General features: G+C 48.7%; 2 protein-coding genes across 18 annotated transcripts in view; both read right to left on the bottom strand.

Annotated features, from left to right (window-relative positions):
- The window catches only part of Cyld (CYLD lysine 63 deubiquitinase), a 65,194-nt gene extending 62,195 nt beyond the window's left edge, over window positions 1–2,999 (bottom strand). For 6 of the 10 annotated variants that reach the window (XM_027938954.2, XM_071604864.1, XM_071604863.1 and 3 more), the window contains exons 1-2: window positions 2,864–2,952; window positions 2,263–2,340 (exon numbers count right to left, since the gene is read on the bottom strand). The gene's annotated coding sequence lies outside the window, so the exon portion shown is untranslated. The other 4 variants (XM_027938955.2, XM_071604867.1, XM_071604866.1 and 1 more) reach the window with 4 other exon arrangements.
- Window positions 3,000–10,864: 7,865 nt separating this feature from the next.
- Nod2 (nucleotide binding oligomerization domain containing 2) overlaps window positions 10,865–18,164 on the bottom strand; it is a 35,219-nt gene continuing 27,919 nt past the window's right edge. For 3 of the 8 annotated variants that reach the window (XM_027939038.2, XM_027939039.3, XM_071605226.1), the window contains exons 10-13: window positions 16,976–17,059; window positions 15,114–15,344; window positions 13,766–13,849; window positions 10,865–12,337 (exon numbers count right to left, since the gene is read on the bottom strand). In XM_027939038.2, the coding sequence (XP_027794839.2) occupies window positions 12,265–12,337; window positions 13,766–13,849; window positions 15,114–15,344; window positions 16,976–17,059 (472 nt within the window). In that variant the 3' untranslated portion in view covers window positions 10,865–12,264. Of the gene's footprint in view, window positions 12,338–13,764; window positions 13,850–15,113; window positions 15,345–16,945; window positions 17,060–18,164 lie in introns of those variants that run through there. The other 5 variants (XM_027939040.2, XM_027939041.2, XM_027939043.2 and 2 more) reach the window with 5 other exon arrangements.

The raw sequence follows: 18,164 nt of genomic DNA, 5'->3' as shown, positions 1-18,164 counted from the left end.
CTTTATAAGCAGAATCACTGTGAGGGTGAATAAAGAAAAATGACTCATCTAAATACTATCATATTTCAGGCTCAATAACTGAGTGACCAGACCATGAATATTCTGATAATTACTGTAAGTACTGAATGAAGATTATCAAAGAATTGGAATACAGTAGTATATTTAAGACCCAAAGGGTGCTGAACAGAAGGCCTTTCTTTCGAGAACACTGAAGGTAACAACTCAGTGTCATATAGATTTGAAATCATATCTGGTTATCTGAGCTTGTTGATGGTCTAGATTCATAGTGAAGGGCATTTAACTGCATTAAGATAAAATCATTAAACCAAGTTGAGGGTTGAAAAGCACAAATATTAGTCAATTTCCTATGAATGAAACGAAAAGGAGATGATCAAGAAATAAGTCTTACATAAAATTATTAAAGAATTATCAAGTTCTATGAGCAACACATAAGCACAAATGATCATTATCTACATAAAACTGACAGTGGTTAACCTATCTGGAAGATACAATGTCATTTGCATTTTCAAGTTATCAGGTTATACCTTTCAGAAGAACCTTACAGAGACAGGTGTAATTCAAGAACTCTGCCATCTCCTGTGATACCCTGTTTGTTCCAAAAACTACAGGAAGCTATCTAAATCAAAATACAAATTAGAATATCAAATACTGCCCTTAATTATAAATGGCAAAGAGATTGGAAGATCAGCATGAACACCCGAGAAAGAGGACATGTGAGCCTTTTTCAAATGCTCCTAGGTAGCTACAATGATTACCATTTTAAGAAAGAACAACGCTCACTAAAGGAACAAGTTGTTATGTTCCTAAACAGAGAATTTATATATTCCTAAATGCAGAGATTCCAAGAACAGTAAAAAGACTTGATTGATTTTAATTTTTCTCATAGATTAATATGTGACACAAGCACACAGTCCCTAAAACAGGTGGGTCTTACAAGGTTACAAAAAACATCTGACTCTTGCATCTGAATATTCAAGTCATAAGGACAAGGAACACTGCTGTCTCACTAGAATTAAACCTAGCCACTGAACTCCCAAAATGTGAATTCCCCAATTCCTTCATCTCTGAACCTCCAGGGCCCAGACAAAGTGATAAAGAGTTCAAGCCAAAATGCCATTTCCTCAACCTAACTGTTTAATTATTCAAAGCTTCTTCAGGTTAAAAAAAAGAAAAACATTCAAGAGTTGGACCACTTAGTGATTTTTTTGGTCTAGAACATCACTAATTCTCTAGATAAGGGAAGTCAAGATCAACTTTTACTCCACTTCATTGTTACAAATAAGGTAATTTTCACAATTATGAAACAAGTTGTTTTGAGGTTCATTTGAAACCAGCTTCCAAGAACCTCACACCACATATGACGCTCTTAAACTCTGCATCGATATTAAAATCTCCCAACAAATTTAAGATCATACTGTAAAAATCAGGAACAAACAGTGAATAGTGTAAACACTCCCTTCTCTCTTCTTCCTTAAATCAAATGGGAACCACAGCTTAGGCATGCCAGACCACAGAAACCATTGCTGCTGGTCTTTCTTTTATATAACAAGTGCCCTTGCCTTATCAGCTTGTCACCAAAGTTACCACCCAAAACAAGCTTATTTGTAAGAACGCCTTATATTTTTGCAGCAGAACATTAAGAAAATGTTCTAGGCAATATTAACATTCAGAGCATATGAACTTAAATAAAAATTTCAGCAAATCACTTTGTCTTTGTACTGTTCTAGTTTAAATCCACCCACTACCCAGTGGGGACCTGCAGGCTAAATTCTTAGAGCCATTCAACCTATCAGGGCATGAGGGGGTGCATAAGAAATCGACACTTGAATGCACACCCTCTTGAGGCCTGGGTTTTTCTCTGAAAGCCAATGATTGCAAAATGAACAATGTTATTAAGATCCATAATTATCCCCAATTCAAAAGGAAGGTATGAATGCTCCTTAGCTAAGGACACAACTTTTCAGGGAAAATCAGGAAGAGGGAGGTGGAAAGGATGGTGGAGGCTGGGAGACTGCAAGGCTACAGGCTTGGTGGCTGAAAGATGACAACCATCCTAAAACATGCAAATGCCAAGGGGTGGAATAGAAAAAGATGCCAAGTACATGAATAACCTGGCAGCTGACCCAGCTGAGCACCAAACTCAAGAACACCATCTTCCTTCAAGACTTCACGATTCCGCCCCCCCCCCACCCCAGAGAACCTTAATAAAACCATCCAAAGAAAAACAGGAAGAAATTATACCTGTCTCAACAGGGCACAAGCTTTCAACTAAAGAACTCCGAGTTGTGCAAAACCATCCTCACCCTGGAAAGGCAAAAACTGAAAGAAAACGCAGGACACGCCATTAACGAGGCCAGAATCCCCACTGCTCTTCCTGGACCCAAGCTACAAATACCCCCAATACCACAGATCCATACGCCCCACAGCACGGACGTGAGATATTAAAACCCGGGGCTCTCGGGGCCAACTAGGGCCTTAGGGAGCCAGCCAGAGGCCCGTGCCTCAGTTTCCTCGTCTGTAAATGGGGAGGAGTCCAAAGAGGGAGTCTGAGTCCTGCGCTGCTCCCACTCCAAGCCCTCTCTCCTCCCCAGGTCCCGGCGGCGGCGACCACGCTCCCAAGACTCGGGAGCCCTCCGGGAAGGCTGGGGGTGGGTGGCGGGGAGCCCGGGCTGACGTCAGCGGGCTCAGCTCCCCGTGGGCCCGGCTGTCTCGGGCTGGCCGGGGCAGCTAACGGGCCAGCGCCGAGGCCCGACGGTCGCCACCGCGGCCAGAGGCGCCCTGAGGCCGGGGAGGAGCGCCCGGGGGATGCGGCCGCTAGCCGTTCGGCCCCCAGCTCACTCACCACTTTGGGCAGCGGGGCGTCGCCGCCTGGCTGGCCTCCCGAGCCAGTGTCCCGGGCCGGCCCCGGCGCTCCACACCCACCGCCCCAGTATTTACCTCCGACGCGCGGGGGGGCCCCCCGCACAGCCGAACCTGCTACCTGGGCCCGCCCCCACCTGCCCCGCCTCCGAACCGCCGGGGTGGGGGGGGAGAAGCGGGGGCGAAGGGGGCAACCACCTCGATAACCAATCGCAGCCCGAGTTGCGTTTCTACGTGCGTCCTGATTGGGCCTTCCTGTGACAGACCTTCCTCCAATGGCTGTCGGCGCGGCGCCGGCAGAAGGGACTTTCCGCTCTGTCAAGCTCGGTGGAACCAAAGGGAAAGCAGAGAGAAGGGGCGGAGAAGAACGGGAAGGGGGGGCGGGAAGCCCCGATTGATTGGACGAAAGGCTGCGGGTGCCGCGTCACCATTGGCTGAGGCCAGAGCCAGGGCGTGGTGCCGGGCTGCCGGCCCCACCTCCCATACTCAGGTCTTGGCTCCTGCCTTAGCTGTCAAAACGGGTGGGAGGCAGTCCAGATGAGAGCTGGGAACAGTGTTCCAGGATTTCATGAAAGAGCAAAGCTTTAGAGTCACACCTAAGAGTGAATTTTTTGCTCTCTCAATTCGCCGCGTGACAGGGGGGAATTCACAACCACGTTGAGTCTCAATTTCCTCATCTGTAAAATAAAGAGAAGAGTATCAGTTGTCTTACCGGACTATTGTGTAAGGCCATATTAAAGTTTCTGGCACGCAGTAGGAGCTCAGTAAAGGTTAAAACTCTTACTACCCCCTCAGAGGCGTCCTGGGATCCCTGCTGTTTCTGAACCTCGGTTACCATCCATCCCCAGTTTGCAGAGAGGTTTCCTAAGGGTGGGTTGGTAAAGAAGGAATTTCCACGAGCCTCATCAGTCAGCCCTGCACCCCTGGCCATCAGCCAGGACTTGGGGTGTAGTTAAGGATCTTTCAATTAAAAGAGAGGCTTCTGATTCCCAAAAGTGCTCAAAATATTTAAGGAAATGCTTTTTATAATCAGTCCAAGAGCTTTGCAGCCTGCCTTGCTGCACTGGATACTCTCATTAATTAATTCCTTCTCCTTTGACATTTTAAGTACTAATTATGGTGGAAGGTGATTAATACTGAGAAAGGGGGAGGGATGTGCGTGTGTGCGCTCTTAATCATGACACAAATTTCCCCAGTGGAAAGTGACATGTTTCTGGGGATCTAGGGGATTTAAACCAATGAGTACATAAAAGAAGTGCCATGAGTGATTACTAAAAGTGATCCTAAACAGACTACCTCCTCTCCCTCCCCATAATCACTCAGAATGAAATGAACATTTTTGAAAACCTAAACCTCAGTCCTCTCTATCCTTAGGACACCCTTATCCTGTTTCCCAGGTTTTGTGAGCACACCCCAGACAGGAGCAATATGATGAGCATCTACAGCCTAGCTTGCCGTGTGGCCTTAGACAGCACCATTGCCCTCTAGATCTACATTCTCCAATAAAGCTGGTAGACTCATAAGTCAGTCTGGCTGTCTGGGAAAAAATTTCATTCTGAAGGCTGTTTTTGCTTGACCCAAACAATAAGAAGAATGGAAAAGAAGAGAAAGCAGAGAGAGGGGTTTTGAATCTTTCAGACAAAGCAAGCTCTCTCTTCCTCTAGTTTGCCATATCTCTCACCATACACTATTTTATGCCTCTGGACCACTTCTCTCTTTTGTATTATCTATTAGCCCCTGAAGACATTTTGGTTTGCCACCCCTGGACTAGAGCATCTTTATGTCCTTTCTGATGGTGGCATCTGGTACTGGTAGGGCTTTCTTTCCTACCAGCAGTGGTCAGATACCTTGCTCAGCCCTCCTGTCACATGTCCTTTGAATCAGTATCTGGGCCTGATTTCATCCAAGAGATGTCATCCAAGCCAAGCCTGACAAACAGGCTTATATCAGCTACCATCTCCTATCAGTGGGTAACGACTGCTTAGAACTGTATGTTGGTGACTATCCTGAAGCCACGTATTCAGACTCACAGGGGCCTGTCATGGAGTGATATGACAGAACAGAGTCATAGTGCTATTTATTTGCAGTCCTTTATCAACCATCCTCTACTTTTATAGAAGAAGTATTAAGGTCCAGAGAGGGAAAATAACTTTCCATAGTCACCCAGGAGATGGGTTAAGAGCTGATTTTCCTTATTCCATCCAGGATTCTTTCATCTCTGTTTCAATGGATTCACCAACTGAACGGTTCATCCTAACTTCCAAATACTTCCTTCATATAGGGCCCAGCCAAAGTCTAGCCTCGCCAGGGGGGTCTTTGTTGATGGCTCTAGTCCCCACTGATCACCTCTGTCTCTCCACTCCTCCCCTCAGCCTGTTCCACCCAGCCTGACCCCTGGGTTTATGCAAGTGGCGGTTGAGTTACTGAACAGGAGCCAGTCAACACCGCAGTGCTGCCCCTAACAAGGAAGGTGGACTTTACCACCGATTACACAATCACCCAACTTAATTACAGTTCTAGTAAATTCAGGGGGAGAATTGCTTTGGGCATACAGGAAGGGTGGTGGGGCACTCAGGGACGGCCTGTTTGAGGAAGCCACTTTAACTGAGATAGGAATGATGGCCGCGGTTGAAGGTGAGGGTAAGCACTGCACACAGAGGGAACTGAAAGGTACATGACATGTTGAAGGAACTGAAAGCGGCAGAGCAAGGCAGGGCAGCAAAAAGGTTAAGGAAGCTGGTAAATTCCAGAGCCTAGTAGGAGCCTCTGATGTCACAGATGGTCAGACTCACAGAAGCCCTCTCCATAGCACTGGCTGAGGTTATTGATCAGGTCCTGTCCCAGGCTTCCTAGTGGCTGCCACAGGCTCCTTCTCCTTCCAGCCTCATCAGATTCCATGTTCACTTCTTATTTCACGCAGTACTCCACCTCTCCACTCACCATCACCAAAAGTGATCAGGTGATAGTCCCCACACCTGCTGCAGTCCCACTGCTGTCCCCACCTCAGTAACTTCCAATCACTCATCCGGCCTCCCATGGTTCCAGTCATTTTCCCACCACCCCTGTGCACATGGGCATTCAGAATGAGCTCTGAGCCAAGGGGCGACCTGGACCAGGCGTCCACACAGGTAAGGATAGGGTACCAGTGTTTTCTCCATAGTAGCCCAGTGACCTGTCTTGATCCTTGGATGAGGAGTTGGGAGACCTCCATCTCAGAGATGTGCTTATCCTTCAAGGAGGAGAAACTCTGGTGCAACTGAGCATTCTGCCTGGGGGCTTTTACTCTGGTCACCTACAACCTCTTTATGATGAGATAAAAGGGATTATTTTAATCACCTTTAAACTAATCCAGCTGAACTATAAACCTATGCTCTCCTTTTTTGAGCTATTTTTTGATATCAGTGACAAATGATTTCTGGGTATGATTTTAAAACACAGAGAGGAGAAAAGCTTAATGCTCACCATTGAGAACTTTATGCTACAACTGTAATCTCAGACAGTTGGTGCAACAGGATTGGCCTCATGTCCAGCAGAACTTTCCTCCATAGCAAGGAGGCATTAGCAGTGTCAAGGGAGTGGAGGTGGGGTCATTCTTACAACCTGTCTCAACTTCAGTTTTCTGTTCCCTTTAAGTAGGGTGAATCCTTCATCTAGTTAACAAATATTTATTGAGCGCCTACTAAGGCTGGGCACCTTTATAGACTCTGAATACACTGCAGTGAGTCTTGTTCCTGTTCTCAAGGAGCTGGTATTCCAGGGGAAGTGTCATTAGTCAGCTTTCTTTAACTGCAAGAAAATACCTGAGAAAAATCAACTCATGAGGAGGAAGGGTTTATTTTGGTTTATGATTTCAGAGGTTTCAGTCTATGGTCACTTGTCCCTGTTGATTTGGGCCTGTGGCAGCAAAGTACATCATGGTAGGAGCATGTGGCAGAAGAGTCCTGTTCACCTCATGGCAGCCAGAGAGAGAAAGAGAGAGCAGGGGGAAGGAAGGGCTAGGATTCAAATATCCTCTTCAAGGCCATGCCCCTGAGTGACCTAACTTCCTTCCACTAAGCCCCACCTCCTAAAGGACCCACCCCCTCCCAATGGCACAAAGCTGATCTCCAAGCCCTTAACACACAAGCCTTTGGGAGACATTCAAGATCCAAACTATGGATCACAAGTTCAAAGCCAGCAATTTGGTGAGGTCCTAAGCAACTCAGTGAGACTCTGTTTCTAAATAAAATACAAGATAGGGCTGGAGATGTGGCTCAGGGGTTGAGTGCCTCTGAGTTTAATGCCCAGTACCCCACCCCCCCAAAAAATCCAAACTATAGCACAAAGGAAGAAACAAATGTACACCCAGTAGTACACCATTACACAGGCTGGGGGAGAAAGGAATGGCTGAGCATAGACAGATGGTTCAGGGAAGGACTCCCTCAATGAGGAGGTATCTGAACAAAGGCCCGGAGGAAATGGAGCAAGCCACAGCACTGTCTAGGGGAAGAGGACATCCCTAAGAGGGACCAGACATGGACAAGGGTATGGAAGCAGAGAAAGGGAAACCCTTCAAGACACTGCTGCAAGAATCCAGGAAATCAATTTAAGAAAGAAAGAATCCAGGCAAAAGGGGTTCTCAAGGGGTTCTTGTTTCCTAGGGGAAAGCCGGGAAGAAGCAGGGGTGGGAAGGAATATGGAACTCTAGATGTCACGAAAGGAGGTGTTCCAAATAGAACACGATGCGGAGCTCCTGAGAGGGTTTTCAGGGAGAGTGATGGGGGACCGTCGGGGCTTAGAGGATTGGATTGGTGGATGGTTCTGGAACTGATGATAGTTTGGCACTAAGCAAAGACAAAGATCTTATATTTCTAGTTTGCACAGCTGTAGTCAAATGCAGCTCTCCAAGGGGAAATTGTTCAGGTCAGTCCCAGTGTCCTGGGTCACCTTACCGTTCACCTGTAATACTATCCAGGGCCCAAGGATGCAGGTGCCCTCATACATGGGCACTGCCAGGGTGATTCCTGTGTGCTTCACCCCCTGGCCTGGACCAGTCATCTGAGTGGGAGAGAGGCTGGAAGATACATTGGTACAACGAGGAACAACGCTCTATTCTCATTTCACATTTCAGTGGGGTGTGTTCATTCCAGCATCCTGTTTTTGGCATTATTAAGAGGACTGGGGACTAGCAGAAACACTCAGATTGACACTTTTGTATTCCAGGATGATGGTAAATATAATTAAAGTCTGAGGCTCTTTTGAAAATTCTCATGCACAAATACCTTGTTTTTCTGCACAGAGGAAATAAATATTCTTAGTCATAAATCTGGGATCTGTCTCTCCTGGATAAGCCACCAGCCACGATCACAGCTCATTCAGGTAGCTTCCCTATCAGAGAACCTTAAGCTTAAGAATCCTAGGGGCTGGGGCTGGGGCTCAGCAGTAGCTCACTTACCTGGTATGTGTGAGGCACTGGGTTCGATTCTCAGCACCACATGTAAATCAATCAATAAATAAAGGTCTATCAACAATTAAAAAATATTTTTTTAAAAAAGAATCCTAGTTCACTGCTTACCTACACAGGCCCAGAATACTCTTGATGATAGCTGCTAGATTTTTCAAAGTTAATATACCAAGATTTCAGTACCACCCTTACCCTTTACCTGGACGCCACTTGACTTCTTCTACTTAAGCATCTCAATCTTGGCAATCCAGAACAGAAGTTCTTTCCCCTTCTAAATTTGTTTTCTATTGATCCCAGTCCTTAGGTACTCAAGGCAGATATCTAGGAGGCACCCTGGACCCTTGCCTTCCCCCGAGCTCTCTCATCCAGTCTACCCATAAGCTCTTGAGAATCTGCCTCCAGAATGCCTGGAATCCCTTCTCTTCTGTCCACCTCCACTGCCGACACCCCAGGCTGGCCCACTGCCTCTCACCTGCAAGACACTGAGGCCATCTCCCCACTTTCTCTTCCTGTAGTCCCATCTCCATCAAGAGCAAAGAAGGTCTTGGTTACACAGTCATTGGGTCACATCTCTCCCGCTCTGAATCCTTCAGGGCTTGCTGTTATTCTAACATCAAGGTCACCTTCCTAACCATGGCCATCTAAACTGTTCATGAACTGGTGCAAGATGCAAACCCGTCCGGTGACAGCCTGCCCTCCGCTGGCCACCAACCTACTGTATTAGTTTCCTCTGGCTGCCGTGACAAGCTGTCACAAACTTGGTGGTTTCAGGTGACACAAATATTCTCTTGTAACCTGGAGGCCAGAAATCCAACATGGAATGGACCCAGGGTAGCCAGGGCTACCAACTCCCCCCAAAGTTCCAAGGGAGAGTCTGGGTCACTGCCTTTTCCAAAGGCTTCTAAAGCAGCTGCTGCACTCCTGGGCGCCTGGCCCCTTCTTCCACCGTCCAACCCAGCAGCATGGCATCTGGCTTCGGTGGTCCCAGGCTGCCTTCTCTCTTGTCAACCGCTCCTTTGCTTCTCTCTTATAAGGACACTGGTGATAGCATTTAGGTCCTACCACATAATCCAGGATGATCTCAAGATCCTGAACTTAATCACGTCTGCAAAGTCCATGATTTCAATGCCACCCGTACCCCTTCCCTGCTGCCATGTAAACAGCATTCACGGGTCTCAGGGACCAGGGCCTGATGGCTTTGGGGGCTGACCAGCCTGCCGCACGTAGCAAGTCCTGCCCTTGACAGACTCTTTGTAAACAGCTCCTTCCTGTAACTGGAAGGCCTTCTCTCCCCCTCTCTCATGGCATGGCCAGCCCTCCTCCTTCTTGGGGACACAGCATACCTGGCACCTCCTCTGAGGTCCTGTCTCAGACCAACCCCTCCGTGGTGTGAAGAAGTTCCCCTCTACCTTGCACCTTTATTCATTTCTCTCTTGGCCAGCTTTCCTTTGCTGTGACAAAATACCTAAGATAAAAGGAGGAAAGGTCACTTGTCCCTGTTGCTTTGGGCCTTGGTGGCACCCAGTACATCATGGCAAGGGGGCACATGTCAGAGGAGGCTGGTCACCTCCTGAAGGCCAGGAATTCCGAGAGAAGAAGAGTCCTGGATCCCAATATCCCCTTCAAAGGCATGTCCCCAGGGACTTAACTGCCTTGCGCCTACATCCTGAAGGTCCCACGCTCTCCCATGAGCACCACAGATTGGCAACCTAGCCTCTAACGCCCCGGCCTCCAGGAGGCATTTCCCATCCCAAACTTCAGTCTCCCTCCCAGCACTTACTGCAGTGGACCTTATTTTGATACGATTTTCAATGTACCTAATTTCTTCCTGCCTTTTCCTCCACCCTCACCTAAGTGCCTTGAGGACAGGGAATATGTCTGTTTTGTTTATCCACAGGTTGTCCCAACACCACTGGTTAATAAGTCCTTGCTGAATGGACTCAGGAAAGATGAATTTCCACCCAAGATGGCGCTGCACGAATGGGCTGCTGTGTTCACGCCTCAGTGAGAACAGCTCCATCCCCACCTCCCTCCAGACCCTCAGCACCAGAAAGCACAGGCAGAGCAGCACAGCGCCAGTAACCAAGAGCCCAGGGGCTTGCCCAAGCTCAGAGCCCAGGGAGATGGCGCCATTTAGGGAGCCAGACACACTTTCAGAGAGTCTGGACTCCACTGTGGCCAGTGGCCACCTGAGCTCATGCTCATTAAATGTAGATAAGAATCCTTTCAGCAGGGCCTGCAGGAGAGGCCACCAGCCGAGGACAGAGCCTGCAAATCTCCATCGTTGTCCTGGTAAAGACTCCTGCAGCCACTTGGAGAGAACTGAGGGAGGCCCTGGGGGCCTTTTCACATTTGCTCGGACTCTCAGTGGGACACCGTGAGGCTCAGGCACAGCTTAGAACTTCACACTGAGTTAGAGTCTCTAAGCTAAAGCCAAATGCGTTTTGATTGCCAGACTATTTCTAAGAATTGCTTCTGCCTTCAGCAATAAATTATCTTGTTGAAAACATTCCTTTCCCCCATTTGAGAAGAACATTGTGCTTTAAAATTTGACAAGTTTTTGGAATATTTAAAAATGTTTGGTCACAACGAAGATGGCATTGGTAACTCAACAATTTTCTCCTCTGTGATTATTTACAGGAAAAAGTTCGTCATCTTGTGCTCTATGAAAGTATCAACTGGGGCGAATAAAACAAAGTAGTTTACAAATATTAAGCCATTTTCACACATAATAATGTCTACAGTGATAACACATGTGCAGCACCTGACAGTTTACAAAGGTTTCAACCTGTATCATTTTGAAAAATCCAGAGAGAACAACCAACCACAGTGGTGCATACCTATCTATAACTCAGCTACAAGAGAGGCTGAGGCAGGAGGATCACATGTTTGAGGCCAGCCTCAAACCTATCTCAAAATTTGAAAACAAAAAATACATTGAAAGGCCTAGGGGTGTGGTTAGTGCTTATTTCCCCTGGGTGGATTCAATTTCAGTACAAAAAAAGAGAGAGAAAAATAAAAGTATAGAAAGAACATTGCTTTGAAAGAAGGGTCTGTTTTTGCCCCCTGTAAACTTCCAATCCATAACTATATATCCTGAAGCATTCTGCACAAATGAAATGGAACCATCTCTTATGGATACATTTCAAAAGTCTGTTGTCAGAGTTCAGTTCAGAGGCATCAACCAGAAGCCTACTGGGGCCGTTTGAAATTCTGGCCCAGATTAATTTTTAAAAGCTGCATTTGGATGGGAGCTAGTTCCAAAAGCTTAACTGAAGTGTAATTGATTTCACTGGAAATAAAAGTCCATGTGTATCCGAGCTGAAGCATGATCCTATTTTTCTTGCAAATCTAAGAATATCTTAGGGAACAAAAGGCTGCCCCATGTCTCCCTCTAGCACTGTCTTAGGCGGCAGAGCAGGGGAAGGTGTGGCCCATCCCATACTCAGGGCCAGGGCTGGGAGCTCTCTGGGTCTCCGCAGGGTAGTGGAGGAGGCAGGCTGGGAACCACTGGGTGGATGAACCAGGAGACGGATGTGGCAGAAAGCTGCTTCCTGGATGTACCTCCTCTGATGACTTGTGGGTCAGGACCTGCAGGCACTCAGTAGACACCCATGGTCCCACTGACCCCCCTCAGAACCCTGGTGGATTAGCTGGGCCCGGGCCCAGACTGGGAGGGAGGGGCTGCCCCTCTTGTCCATCCCATGGATTGAGTCTGGGGCAGAACCTGAGAGCAGAAGTAGGCTTGGGGAAGTCCACTCTGAAGGGCACTGCAGTGCCTTCCTCCAGTGGAGTCAGGTGACCTGTGGTGCTCTCTGCAAACAGATTCACCCCAGGGCAGGACAGGGCTCTGTCTGAATGGGCTGCTGCCAATCCAGCTTCCAGGGTCCAGACCACAGCTTCCTCACAAACCAACTGAAATGAGCCTCGGCCTGGAAACATCAAAGCAAGAGTCTGCTGTCCTTGTGGCTGAGCTGCTCAGTTTCCTCCAGAGAGAGACTGTTGCCTCGGAGCCTGGAAGGATAAAGGGAAGAGAGGTTGGATGGAGGACAAAATTAGAGCCAGGCTTTCAAAGGGAAGCTGCCACTTTGGCCACCCATGCCTGGGAGGGGCTGACCCCTTGGCCCGGCTGCGGCGCTTGGGGGAGGGAAGTTGGTGCTGTTTTTACCCTCGGTCACCCAGGGCGGCTCATGAATCACTCTGCATGATGAACAAGGCTCAGTGACACTGCAGAAAGAGTCCACCGCCCTGAGCCAGGCTGGCTGCAGACTCCCCCAGGCCAGCCCTTCTTTTTAAGGCAGCCACGGAATCGGTCAAGAATGCCACGATCAAATCCTGATACCTCCTCCCAAGCCCTGTTTGACAGGCGGCAAGCAGCATCCAAGCCCTTAAAATACCCACCTGACGCTGGCTTGCTCCCTGGACACAGAACGTGACATTTCTGAGGACTGTGCAATGGTTTAAAAATAAATAAATAAATAAATAAAAACCACCCCCCAGCCCAGGACCCAGTGACCTTGGAGGCTATGGGGTTCCACAATTTTACAGAAAGCAAAACCACTCCAGCCCAGGACGAATTTTCACAAACAGATTTGTGCTTGATTTCATCATTTGATATCCACATTTGCTGCTGCCTCAATGTACTTTTGGGCAGAAAGGACAAAGTCTATATTAAAATAGGGGTCAGAGCTTCCAGGGGCGGGGAGGTAAAATACAGAAGCCAAAGGTCTTGCTCTAAGACAGCAGGCATGGCGGGGTCTGCATCCAGCACAGCCCGAGACTGCCCACCTTTTCCCTCCTCTGATCAAGGGCATTGCAAATGGGACTCCAGATTTGCTGGCTCTTTCAAGAAAACCCTGAAATATAGATTTGCATAGCAGATCTCTTACTGTTTTAAAATATCGGTACCCGAAACACAGACAGCAACATTCCCTCATAATGAGCTAGAGCAGGGTAACACTTTCTACTTATTGTCTGAGTGAGAAACAGATCCCTGGAAACAGGGCGGCTACATCTCTGAAGTCGTGACTTGATGCTTTTTCCAAATGCATGAAGGACTGTGGTTCTAAATTGCACGGCTGTGGATACACTGAGCCCCAGCCTCCCCAGTGGGTAACCTCCAGGATCCAGAACTGCAGAGGATCCTCACCAGGGCGGGCATCAAGTTCTTCTCTCTTATTTTCATTCCTCAATCACACTCCCAATCCTACCCTGTTCCTGAACTTTTTGAGTAAGTACTCATGATTTTAAAACGAAAGAATTGATCTCCACTCAGAGACACCAAGAATTCTTTCCCAGCCAGAGATCCAGTTCCGTCACATGCAGAGCGACACAGAGTGTCAGAGTCAGAAGGGATTTTGAACATTGTGCTGTTCCTCTCTCCCCTTTACCCACTTTGCAGATAGGAAAACTGAGGCTCGGAGGATTTCCCAGGGTCCTTACCAGACTTCCAGGATGGTGTCATTCCTCTTGAGGGCCTGCAGGAGGGCTTCTGCACCCAGGAAGGTGATGCCATTGTTGGACAGCCTGGAGAAGAAGAGGAGATGGTGAGCTGCAAAGATGCTTGGTTTGCCTCTTGAGCCTGTCCAGTTACAGGAGACTTTGGGAGTTAGCCAGCCTACCTGAGCCCACCTGTCCCCTTGGAACATCCCTCTCCTCTCTAGGATTCCCAACCCTCCCCTTAGGAGGGTGCTGTAGTGGAATGGCTAAGTTCCTACATTTAAGGGGTCAGAGGACTTCCAGGAAGCCAGGGTTCAAATCCAGCCTGCACCATCTCCTTTTTATTGTGTGGTACTTGAGACTGGACCTAGGGTGTACTCTATCACTGAGCTACACCCTCAGACCTTTTTATTTTTAATCTTGATATAGGGTCTTGCTAAGTTGCTTAGGGCCTCACTAAATTGCTTCAAGTTAACCTTGAACTTAGGATCCTCCTGCCTCAGCCTCCAGTCACTGGAGTTATAGGCATACCCCACCACACCCAGCACCAGCTCCTTTTTGGTCTCAAGCAAATTTGTCTCATTTCTCATCTGTGAAATGGGCATAAAGGGGGACCCACCACATAGAATTGAACAAAGGATGGCATGGGGCACCGTGCCTGACTGTCAGAAAATATCAACAAGCTAATGTTCTCAGATCTGGGGAGGATTCAGGGCACCCAGGACCACAGGTTAGAAACCACAGGAGGCTGGAGATGAGCTACAGCCCAGGGAGGAGGGGAAGAGCTCCGTGTTGCCCACACCACCCTGATGTTTAAAGCTTTGCCTTCTAGTATATCCACTCCCTGTCTCCCCTCCACCCCACAGCTGACCTGAGGCAATGCCAAGCTGTTCTATAGGCCAGTTCACGATTACATCAATGAATGTGCCCAGCCCCATGAGGAGGGGCCAATTGCTATCCCCATTCACACTTGAGGCCACCCAGGCAGCCATCCAAGGAGAAACAGCTGGCAGTGGGGGAGCTGGGGTACGAACCCAGGCTGTCTGGCTGCACAGCCTGGACTCTAACCAATGCTTGGCAGAGAATATGCTAGAAAAAGAAAGATGTGGGTTTCTCTTTCTCTCTCTCTCTCTCTCTCTCTCTCTCTCTCTCTCTCTCTCTCTCTCTCTCTCTCTCCATACCAGCAGCTCAGTTTTTATGGGGAAACAGTGGGACATGATATAGTTCAGGATGCTCAATAATAAAGCTGGTGACAATGTAGCATGGGACAAGCACCCGCCCCCCCGTCATGCCTGGCATCTGTGGGATAAGTCTGGGACAGTGAGGGAGGGTGCACTTGCCACATCCACACCTGGTCACAATGGGCCAGGTACTGCCAAGGGCCCCGCTTTGTGCAAAGGTGGCATCAGGCTCAGGCAAATCCGGGCTGTGCCCAGGCCTCGCGGCCCACTTGATGAGTGGAAGTGTTTTCCCCAAACACTGGCAACGTCCTGGCCCCTGCAAAGCAACCCAGCACGCCTTGCCAGAGAGGAGCGGTCTGGCAGCAGAGATGATGCTCATCCAGAGGCAGCCGAGCACCTGTCTGGAAGACAAGTGTGTTTCCTGGGCCGCATTCACCTGGGAAGACACCACCTTCCTCCTGCAGAGGCAGCCACCCATGGTGCCCTGAGGTCCCCGTGAAGCGAGACCTTGGGCAGCAGCTGCAGACAAACTGACAGCCTGCGGGGGTCATGAAGTGGGCTACTGATGACACCCACTGTCCCTTAGGGTGAAACCCCTCTCCACACCAGAGTCCTTGTGTGGCTCTGGGGCTTCCTCCTCCTTCCCCCTCCACCCCGGCTGCAGGAACCCCTCTGTTCCCAGGGCCACCAGGTCTGCAGCTGCCTGCGCCTTGGCACTGGCGGATTCGTCCCTCCTGCCCCAAGGATGCGCTTCCCTGAGACCTCAGCCCGGCAGGCGCCTTCCTGCGGTTCAGGTGTCAATTCAGACTCCACGTTCTCAGAGAGGCCCTGCCCAAGAGCAGCAACCTCTTCCTGACCTTCTGGAATCAGAAATGACCTTGTCGTTTATGGCCACTCTCTCCTCGGTACCCCAAGCAGGAGAAACCCTTCTCATATGACCACCTATGTGGGGGAATGTGGGCATGAAAGAATGTGCGCACAGGTGTCAAAGGACCGGGAGAGAGCACTCATGCGTAAACGCAGCACCTGTGCCCGCTTCACACAGTGAGAGAGACCCCTGGTGTTGGGCATCCAAAACGCCCAACCAGGCCCCTAGGGGTTGGGAACCTGCCCACCCTGCCCCCAGCTTTCACCTCCAACTCTGAGGGCTGCTTGCCGGGAAGACCTGCCCCTCTCTGCCTGAGACCTTTCTCCTGCCCCAGGGGTACACTCAGTCATGAGGACGAGCTGGAGAATTCACATTCCCGCAAGCAAGCACACTGTTACGATTTGATGTCCCCCTAAAAGCTCCTATTCATGCAGGAATACACAGAGGTCAAATGATCAGAATGTGATGGCTGTTTTAACCCCATCGGTCTTCCAGGTTTTGGGTGGCAGAGGGGGGTAACTGCAGGCAGGTAGGGCGAGGCTGGAGGAGGCGGGTCCCTGGGGGGGGGGGCTCTGGGAGGATGCATCTCCCTGCAATCCCTTCCCCACCCCCTCTCCTGACTGAGCAGAGGGTTCTCCTCCTCCCGGCCCTTCTCCCATGAGGTGCTCTCTCACCTGAAGCCCAGAGCAATGGAACTGGCTGTCTGGGGACTGAAACCTCCCAAACCGTGAGCCCCAAACAAACTTTCCAACCTCTAAGCTGTTCTAGTCAGGCATTTTGATCACGGTAATGCAAAAGCTGACTGATGCAATGCCTTGCTACACAAAGGACAGGTAGTGGGTGGACAGATGCCCCTGCTTCCTCATCCACTGGTTGGGAGGTGACCAGCGTGTTCTACCCTGACTCTGGGAGGTCTCAGCAGCAGGGAGCTCCAGTTTCCTTACTAAGCACACTCATGGGTTTCCGTCCGTCCCTGCCTCACTCCACTGCTCTCCCATCAAGCTTGCTGACACCATGTCCCAGGTCAACAAGTTGCACCAGGATCCTTATCCACCCAGAGCAGGCCACCTCATAAGGACTGGGAAGCTGCCCAGATCTCAGATCCAGAAACCCGCTCCTAAGGCCAGTCCTTACCACCCCAGCTCCTGCTTACAGGGTCCTTACTTCAGGACTTTCAAACTGGAATTTCTCTTCAGTCCTTCTGCAAGAAAACACACACCTTCATCCAGGAGATGGTTCTCCTCCAGACTGGCAAGAGAAAGAGAGAATCCCATTGACATGATAGCACTTATTATGGAACATGATGTCAGTAATCCACATCCAACATCCGAAAATCTAAACCTACAAATAAAGTAAGGACAGATAAGGTAAGATTGAGGATTCTCAATTCCAGGGACATCTTTGCAAGAGAATTCACTCCAGGGCTCTTCTATATAATAAACTCCTTCAGGTCCCGGCTCTCTCATATCCATGGAAACCTCCTTTCATTTTGGGCAGTCATAATCTTACTGGTAAAAAATATTTCCCACTCTCTAATGACCAAATACATGGTCACTGATACATAGGGGAAGTTGACAGTTGGGCCTTCCAGGAATGCTTTTGAAAGGTGAGAGTCATAGCTGGCCTGTGCTTTTCAGATTTGTAGACTAAGTCCTGGAATACAGAAGTAATTGCTGCAGGTGGAGCAACTGTCTTGTGATGATGAGGCAACCAACCTTGAGGATGAAGCCACAGGAAAATAAAGGATATTTAAAAGATAGAGACAGAGTCAAGGCCTCTGCTACCTTTAGTAGCCACCATAACAAAACTGCTTACCTCCAGACTACTTATACATGAAAAATAAATCCTTTACTGGTATAAGCCTTGTAGATGGACTTTTCAAAAATTACTTGCAGCCTCATGCAGTGGTAAGTTAAACTAAATTTGGCCCGACGTGGCCTCCATACTTTGAGTTCCTTTGTAGCTAACTGCAACCTAACTCAGTACGCAAACAAACTGTAAACCAAGAGAATATTCGTGTAACAAATAGCTGAATCTCAATCATAGCAGCTAAGCTTCAGCCAATCACAGGCTGCTAATTCATCACACTGTGTCCAAATAAAACCAGTGCCGAGCAGTGACCAATCAGGCTGTTTCTGTATGTCACTTCCTTTCCCTCTCTGTAAATCCTGTGTATCCATGGTTGGATGGAGCCCTTTGAACCTCTCCTGGTTCTAAGTGCTGCCCAGTTCATGAATCAGTCTTTCTTCAAATTAATTTTGCTAAAATGAATTTGTCTGAAGTTCTTTTTTTTTTTAACAGTAATCATAACTGATACGCTCACAGTTAGATGCTCTTCCACCAAGAAATGATA

Source organism: Marmota flaviventris, chromosome 18 (genome assembly GCF_047511675.1).
Source record: "Marmota flaviventris isolate mMarFla1 chromosome 18, mMarFla1.hap1, whole genome shotgun sequence".
Classification (NCBI taxonomy): Eukaryota; Metazoa; Chordata; class Mammalia; order Rodentia; family Sciuridae; genus Marmota; species Marmota flaviventris.
This window is presented reverse-complemented; position numbering and strand designations above follow the sequence as displayed.